At 36.2% G+C, this 8974-nt stretch overlaps 1 protein-coding gene across 1 annotated transcript in view; it reads left to right on the top strand.

Moving 5' to 3' along the window:
* The window catches only part of ubash3ba (ubiquitin associated and SH3 domain containing Ba), a 64607-nt gene that overhangs the window by 43141 nt on the left and 12492 nt on the right, over positions 1-8974 (top strand). The window contains exons 2-3 of the mRNA XM_007256944.4: positions 7163-7216; positions 8544-8730. Coding sequence (XP_007257006.1) covers positions 7163-7216; positions 8544-8730 — 241 coding nt within the window. The remainder of the gene's footprint in view (positions 1-7162; positions 7217-8543; positions 8731-8974) is intronic.

Here is an 8974-nt window from a genome sequence, read left to right as displayed (position 1 = left end):
AGTTATTTTATTTGATTATTTACGTTTTCCAAAAACACACCCATAGAGGAGAGTTAAAAAATGTTGTCATTATAAGAAAAGAGAAGTGTTATCACACCATGGTATTTCTAGCTGGTTGATTTGCATGGTAGTGAAATGATCTCTTCCTATCAGAGTCACAATCTATCACACTCTGGCCATTTAAATGGTACTGCCAGCACTACTTTGACATGGCTTCAGTTACAATGAAAAACTATTATAAATCATTTATATATTTTATATTCTGTCATTTTTATGCTATTACTATTTTTTGGAAAGCATTTTACATGTATGAACAACATGAGCAACATACTACCATATCTTCATTTATTTTATTTTTTCAATGCTTTTTAATCCACACATTAAAAGTTTAAATCTTTTGTCCTACTTGTATTCATATCCTTATATTTCTGTATATACCTTTGACTTGACTTCTGTCTTGTCTTGTTTTTCATATAATCAGACAGTGGTCAATGTATTTTACGCAGGTTGTACTGTGTATGAGTGTGTGAGTGTATGTGTAAGACCAAGTTATTTTGATTTTATGTATTTTTTTTATGTAAGTATTTTATAGGTTTGGCCACAGGTTCACATAACATGAGTAGTATTGTAGCAGTTGAGTAAATAGTTAAACTATACGTCCACCACGCTTTAGGTGTTTATTATTTGACCACATTCCTAATGCCAGGTGTGGACTTAGTGGCATAAAGCCCCCCCATCGTTGAGGCATGGAGCAGTGGAACTGTGATGGTGATCCATCCAGTACTTTTTCTCTTGACCTCTTGGTGATTTATTTCACAAGACACCTTTTAATGTTCCACTATTTAGTTAAATTTCGATATTTAATACTGTTAAATTAGACTATTCGATTATTTGAATATTTAACTGATGTCTCTCTCTTTTTCTTATATTCCTCTCCCTCTTTCTCTCTCTCTCTCTCTCTCTCTCTCTCTCTCTCTCTCTCTCTCTCTCTCTCTCTCTCTCTCTCTCTCTCTCTCTCTCTCTCTCTCTCTCTGTCTCTCTCTCTCTCTCTCTCTCAGTTACTTCATCAAAAGATGGGGAAACTCTTTTTATCCCCATTGAAGAAATGAGCTTGTGTCCCAATACTTTTTTCAATGTAGTAAATGAAACTTGTGGTCTTATGGCCATTATTATAAGATATGTTGTTTTTTTTAGTGCTAATATTCTGACTACTAGCATATTTTACTTGTTATCTAAATTTGTACAGATTTCAGCCAATCTATTTATTTTTTAATTTTGATTTGGTTTAAAATCAAAAACAAGTCATAAATAAGCTTCTGGTTTTTCATTATGGACTTGCTATAATGGTGTTTTTTGATTTATGTGAATTTCTGTTAAAAAGCCATGCAAAGTCTTTTGGTGCATGATGGGTACTGTAGTTTTTGCATAGATTTCATTATGTAGTCCTCAATCTTGCTCATCAGTCTGTCTCTCCAGGGTGCTGATGAGACTATGTGATTTTTAGAGCTTTTATAAAAAGACACTAATTAGATTAAGGCTATAATTTCATCAGTAGGTTCTCTCTCTGAGTGAGCAGGGGAAAAGCGCTCTCTGTCAGCTGGCGGCTGGGAAAAATGGCACGCGGCCTTTAGCGGAACCCTGTATTGTATTACGTGCAATTATGGTTTAAAGACAAGTACAATTGTATTTCACAGGAGAATATTAGAGGCAATTAGTCTGTACAGTTTTACATTCACACGCTCCGCTGTAATTCATATTTTTATGGCCTTTTCCCTGCAATTATGGGTTCAGGCTAGGTCTGAGAGGTAAGCTAGAGAGTGTGTGTGAAAGTGAGAGAGAGAGAGAGAGAGAGAGAGAGAGAGAGAGAGAGAGTATGAGGGGCTCACCCTATGGGTTTCTGTGATGTCTCTTTTGGTGAAGCTCACCCTTGAGGGTTTTTAATGTATGTGGCTTTTAGGGACAGAAATATCCGCTGTATGTGTTCAGTACTGTGAAAGACAGTTAAGAAAGTAGTTTAAAATTGGTTATCTATTTATCTGCTTTAGCAGTAAGTGTAAAAAAAGTCTGTGTAACATTTCAGTATGAAAAGTGTTCCATTAAGTGAAGAGTGTTTTAAAGGTGACTGTGTGCCGTTAAATATACCTTGTTTTAAGTTGATTGAACACATTGCCCCCCACCCCCTTCTGTCAGATATTTTATAACAAAAAATAGTAACGTTTAGTGTCAAAATTTACACCAATAATCCAAAAAATAAACAAAATGTAAGATTACTTTTTTTAGTTTTCTTTTTTCTCTTTTTCAATTTTCTTTAGTATTCTTCTTATTCTTCAGTCTTCTTCTTTGATCTTTTCCATTTTCTGCTTTCTTTCCACCCTTCTTCTCTTTTTTGTTCTCTTTTTTCCACTTTCTTTTGTTTTCTTTTTCAATTTTCTTCTTATTTACATATAGAGTGTAAACTCCATGCAGTTTTTGCAACATCAGCACCTTTCCATCTCCAGAGTTTTTTAGTCTGATTGTGTGATTTGGGCTTGTATACAGCTTTTCGTTCAGTTGAGCAGTTTTATCTATTGACTGATTTTAACAGATTTTTTCACCACAGGAATGAATGGTGTGCAAAATTCGATGCACCCTTCTTATGCCACAATGATACAAATACTCTAACACCCCACCAGCCACATTGGATACCAAAACAGTATTTACAAACACCAAACCATAATCATAGAACCACTTGAAATAACCTCTCACACAATCACACAACAACTGTATAGTGACAACCTAGAAATCACTAACACCACAACACCACAACACTATTAGATGATATGCTGAAGTACAATTGGTGTCATGATGCAACTCCTTATACCTTCCATCTAGCAAGCACTAAACGTACAATACAGTCATATCCAGGAACACCAGTTTCTCCAGAATCTGATATGTTAATAGCCATCTGATAATACAAGAAAAAAAAACTAGCTAACCAAATTGAATCATGCAGTTAGCAGGGCTCTGAGTGGTCCAGCGAACTAAGGCGCTGCCACTATGATCAGGAGATTTGCCGGTTCAAATCCTGTTCATGTAGCTTGCCATTAGCTGCCGGAGCCCTAAAAGAGCACAATTGTCTTTGCTCTCTCTGGGTGGGTAGATGGTGCTCTTTCCCCACATCACTCCAAAGGGTGATGTTAATCAGCACAAGGCGTCTGTGAGCTGATGTATCTGAACCGAGTCACTGCGCTTTCCTCCGAGCGCGCTGTGATGCTACTCAGCAAAAGAGGTGGTGGCTGATTTACAGGAGGCATGTGCAAGTCTTCACCCTCCTGGTGTGTTGGTGCATCACTAGTGACAGAGGGGAGTCTTAAGGAGTGGGTTGGGTAATTGGCTGTGTAAATTGGGGAGAAAATAAGATACAAAAAAAAAAGGTTAATTTATCTCAGTTGTAAGGTTAATTCATAGTTATTAAAAAAAATATTAATTTAAAAAAGATTAATTAAGCAATACATAATCAGTAAAGCCAGTTGTGGCCAGTTTTTTGATTTTATAATCATTTTACATGCATGTTGTTATGTACACAAAGTACAAGCAAAAATCTATCGTCTTGCAGTGTTTTATTTTAGACCCGATGCAACACGTGCGTCACGAGTTCTGCCATATCATGCACCTCATCACTTCTGGTGTGATTAGCTTAAGAAATGAGCTAATCATCAACAACTCATGTAAAACTTGACCAGGGGTGCCCAAACTTTGTGTAAATCAGGAGAAAACAAAATTTTAAAGTGTGGTTATTTTTGTATCTCCATTTACATCTAGAACACAGATGTATTCATTTTACATCAAAAATACAAAAGAATAGACCTTGCAATTCTTAAACATTCATAGAATACTGTGTGTATGTTTGTAGCGTGTGTGTGTGCATGTGTTTTCATGTGTATATGCATCTAATGTGAGCCATATTTAATCCATCAGTTCTGGGTAGATGCTTTAGGAAATCCCTTTACAGGGATCTTGAGACAGAGGGAGATGAAGACATCCACAGTGACGGCTGCTGGAGTGTTTTACGACCCTGTTAAAGATAACTCTGTTCTGTGACACATTTCCTTTTGGTCAATCCTTATTTTACCCCGGGCCGAGTCTGACTGCTTTCTCACACTATATACTCAAGGTTTTACACATCCAACAAACATAATTATTAATAAATATTAATGCTCCTCTAATGTGTAAAAGGTATAATAGCATCTCTTTTTTTGCTACTGCTGCCTCGACACATCAGAAACTGCATCATGTAACTGGATGGAGATATTTGGAGTACATTATTAAGATGATGACATTCTGGATCATTGACCTCTGTTACAAATCTGATAAAATTCTTGTATTTTTTTTTTATATCTCAGTTAGGGGGTGTGCCATATATCATATATCATAATTCAGTGTTTTGTCATATTGCCAAGAGTATTATTATCGCAAAAAAATACCATGAAATATCGTGATATTATTTTAGACCCATCTCACCCACCCCTACTGCATAACACTGCATAACCTGAGTTGTATTTGTCTTGTAATATAAATATTGTAATATTACTCCACATGCTTTTTTCACTCTTTCGCTGTGCCAGTTTCTCTTCTCTCAGTTTGTCCAGAAATGCATGTGTAAAGCATGTCGTTTTTGAGGGGTGGCACAAAGCATGGTTTACCAGGACAAGAAAACAATTCTAGACTGCTGTCAAGGATCCATTTTAACATTATGTTGCAACTAATGTAAATCTATCTAGACATAACATTTTTTTTTCTTTAAGTTTAGGTTATTCCTCTGGACGTTACTGTGTTTTGGTGCATTAAGTTTGGTGCATTATGTATAATATAAGTAGGGTTATTCCTTATTTATTATATTACTTTAATAGCTGTATGTTTGTTTCAGCATGCTCCTCATGCACAGTATACTATATAAACCTGTAATTTGTGTATTGTGTAACTGGTCCCCCTGAGTGTTTGTGGCAGCGCTTGTGATAAACCATATTAACTGCAAGTAGGTTAGTGAGAGACCCTCCCCCAGCCCCCTCCATCACTGCAAACGCTGGAATGAACATGAGCATGCATGAGCGGAGTGGGTACTGACTGTGTGTGTGTGACTGTGGCTGTGTGTGTGTGTGAGTGTGAGAAAGCTGTGTATGGAGGTTTATATCGTTGAGAGTCAGGTAACGGGCTGTTGATTGTATTAAAGCTGTGGTGGGGTGATCTTACTTGTGGTTTGCTTCAGATAAGCGTTAAAAATGCTGTCAACTAAAAATGCAGAGGAAACTGTTAGAGATCATCTGTGACTCACTAAAGAAGTAGAACTTATTGTATACTATTATTTCCCAGTATTTGTCCTGACTCATAAACCTGTAAATGCGCTGAGGCTGTAAATTAGCAAGACCCTGGCGATACAATATGTATATTATTGTTCAGTGTATGCCGACATTGAGATAAGTAATGTTTTTTTTTTAAATACATTTTTGAGTAAACATTGTCAGTGTAAAAGCCCCATGCATAAAGTATGAAGGTTTATTTTCTAGCTCTGGAAAAAAAATAAAAGACCACTTCAGTTTCTGAATCAGTTTCTCTGATTTTGCTATTTATAGATATATGCTTGAGTTCATTTCAAATGTTCCAAAATTCCAAATAAAAAAAGTGTAATTTAGAGCATTTTTTGCAGAAAATGAGAAATGGCTGAAATAACAAAAAAGATGCAGAGCTTTCAGACTTCAAATAATGCAAAGAAAGCAAGTTCATATTCATAAAGTTTTAAGAGTTCAGAAATCAATATTTGGTGGAATAACCCTGGTTTTTAATCACAGTTGTCATGCATGTTGGCATGTTCTCCTCCACCAGTCTTACACACTGCTTTTGGATGAGTTTGTGCCACTCCTGGTGCAAAAATTTAAGCAGTTCAGCTTGGTTTGATGGCTTGTGATCATCCATCTTCCTCTTGGTTATATTACAGAGGTTTTCAATTTGGTAAAATCAAAGAAACTCATCATTTTAAAGTGGTCTCTTATTTTTTCTCCAGAGCTGTATATCAATATGTGCTGCCAGATATCAAAAATAGTTTTTTGAAACATAAGCTCTCTAAACTCCCCAAGACTCGTCCCACAATTCTCGTTACTGAAGTTACTCCATGGGATGGTGCTGATCAAATAAATAGGGGAAACCTGTGGTGAAGAATATTGTTTGTCTAATTCTGTAAATTTGACCCCAATAAATCTATAATTCCTGGTATTTGCTTGTTTAGGAGGAGTTTATCCTTTTCAGTAAGACAAATGCTGTGAAGTATAGTAGAGGATCGTCTTGTGATATAAATATATATAGAGTATCACAAAATCACAGCATCATGATATCTTTGTTATTGTAGGTATTATGATATCAATGTATATTGATGACATTGTATTGTGAAATGCCCTGTAATTCCAAACCCTACTGTAGATATTTTAAAGTGACATTAAGAATTAGACTGTACATTATTATTTGATATCTCACTGTTGTTCACATGCTGTGCCATGTTGGAAAGTGCTTAGTAGGCCTGTAGTAAGCACTAAACAATAAACAATATTATTGTTATTTTAAGTCTATTAAATGCCATAGATAAAGTAATATTATAATAGAATAACAAAGCAATTATACCATTTAAAAGAAAACAGAATGTTTTTTAATTATAGTTTGGGAAATATTTAAACTCTTCTTTAGGTTTGCTTTTATGATAATGTTCATGTGGTGCTTTTTGGAAGGAAACTGTATATTTCTTTTTTAATAAATTGTCTTGAATGCAGTATTAGCAACAGAGCAGTGCACTTTAAGCTACATCAGTATGTGATAAGATGACGATGGTGATTATGATTATGGTGATGGTGGTGGCTGTAAGGGTTTGTCTTCTGTTTTTTTTCTGATCTGCTGAAGGACTGAAGTATGCCTGTTATCTCAACAAACTCCCGAGCTCTTGTGCTCTCTGATAAACATCCTCCGGAAAAAGACTATTGATTTTTCTGACCAGGATGGAACTGATCTCTCTCTCTCTCTCTCTTTCTCTCTCTCTCTCTCTCTCTCTCTCTCTTTCTCTCTCTCTCTTTCTCTCTCTCTCTCTCTCTCTCTCTCTCTCTCTCTCTCTCTCTCTCTCTCTCTCTCTCTCTCTCTCTCACAGGCTGAAAGCACTGGTTTCGACCGGCGGACGAAATGTACAGGCGGCCTGTGATTGGTGAGTAATCGCACAGGCGCACACACACACACACACACACACACACACACACACTGCCCGCGATTATAATTGAACATGGCTGTTTGGCAGTTGGCTTTATGAGTCTCTTAAGGCCATGACCTTTGTCCTTCTGTGTCCACTGAAGTTCATCTCAGTACTGTATTGTATTGTACTCCCACTCATTCACAGCACTCCCTTCAAACTTCTGCTGAATAATTCCTAAGTAAATTAAATATCAACCTATAAAATACTATATGCACAAAATCCTAGCTTTACTTTACATTTATGTCCACAATAGCAACTTCATAGGAGGAGAAGAAGACCTTCTTAATGTTAAAGGTTTTATTCCAAGTCATTTTGGAGCTTTTTTATTGGTCTTTCATCTCAAATTTTGAAACAATGTGAAGGACAAGCTGCAGTGTTCAGATCATATAGTGATGTACAGTGTGATTTTTGATTTTCAGGCAAATAGTGGATCAGATTTACTTCCCTCCTAGAACTGCTTTTAGATTGTAGTGATTCCATGCAGATAACACTCTTCTGTTATGCATAAATATGTCCATTTTGCCATTTTTTTCCCTCTATGTTACTTGTAGAGATACATTTCTGGTGGTACTGAATGTGAGATGTAATTCAAATGTATATTTTATTAATATATTTTTGTGCTTTTTTTTTTTTTTAATGCTGCTTCCTGATTCCATTCACTAATAGAGATCAGGAAAGCTGGAATCTGCACACGTGACTCACAGTACACAGATCATTTCTGACTCTTTACTGCCCTCTGTTGGCAAAGTGGTCTATATTCTTCTAATTTATAAAAGTAGAAAACAGGTGATGGACCTCATGAGTGGCATAAAGTTATCCAAAAGCAGTGTGTAGGACTTGTGGAGGAGAACACGCCAAGATTAAAAACCAGGGTTATTCCACCAAATATTGATTTCTGAACTCTTAAAACTTTATGCATTATTGGAGGTCTGAAAGCTCTGCATCTTTTTTGTTACTTCAGCCATTTCTCATTTTCTGCAAAAAAAGGTGGCAAAAAGTAATGCCACTGCTAAACCTGAGAACAAGTGTAGTGTAGTATTATGGGTGATGGTAATAGAGTTTAGTGAAATATGTGCATTAACTGTGAGTACCCAGCTAAACATGGCTTATTTTTTCATTTTATTTTTTTGATTTATGCATAAATTGCATTTAATAGAAGTCTTGTTTTATAAACTGTATCCATACAGATCACAAGCAGCTGCTCAGGTGTAACAATGCAAATTCCATAGAAAAAACAATCCTGAAGTCCTGAAGCTTCTATTTTTTCCTTCTTTGTCTGCAGGTTATTCTCCCATGTGGATGATCCGTTTCTGGATGACCCCTTGCCGCGGGAGTATGTCCTGTACCTGCGGCCAAGCGGACCCCTGCTGCACCAGCTCTCTCACTTCTGGCAGCAGAGTCGCGCCATGTGCGGCAAGAACAAAGCCCACAACATCTTCCCCCACATCACCCTCTGCCAGTTCTTCATGGTCAGCATCGTTCACCTTAGAACCAAAATAATTTTTTATGTATTTATATAGCTGTTGTAAAGTATATGAACATGGACCTTTGGGTAAATATAGTGTATTATCTCAAGTCACATCAAAACCTTATATTTGTGTGATTTTAAAGCTGATTGTTTAAGATAAAATGCTGCATAAAATTTATTTAAAATATTATTAACTCATATTATAGTGTAAAGACATGTGTTTGTGTGATTTAAGTTATTCCACT

This window comes from Astyanax mexicanus, chromosome 1, assembly GCF_023375975.1.
Source record: "Astyanax mexicanus isolate ESR-SI-001 chromosome 1, AstMex3_surface, whole genome shotgun sequence".
Classification (NCBI taxonomy): domain Eukaryota; kingdom Metazoa; phylum Chordata; class Actinopteri; order Characiformes; family Acestrorhamphidae; genus Astyanax; species Astyanax mexicanus.
The sequence above is the reverse complement of the archived record's forward strand: the minus strand, read 5'-3'. Positions and strand labels throughout refer to the sequence as shown.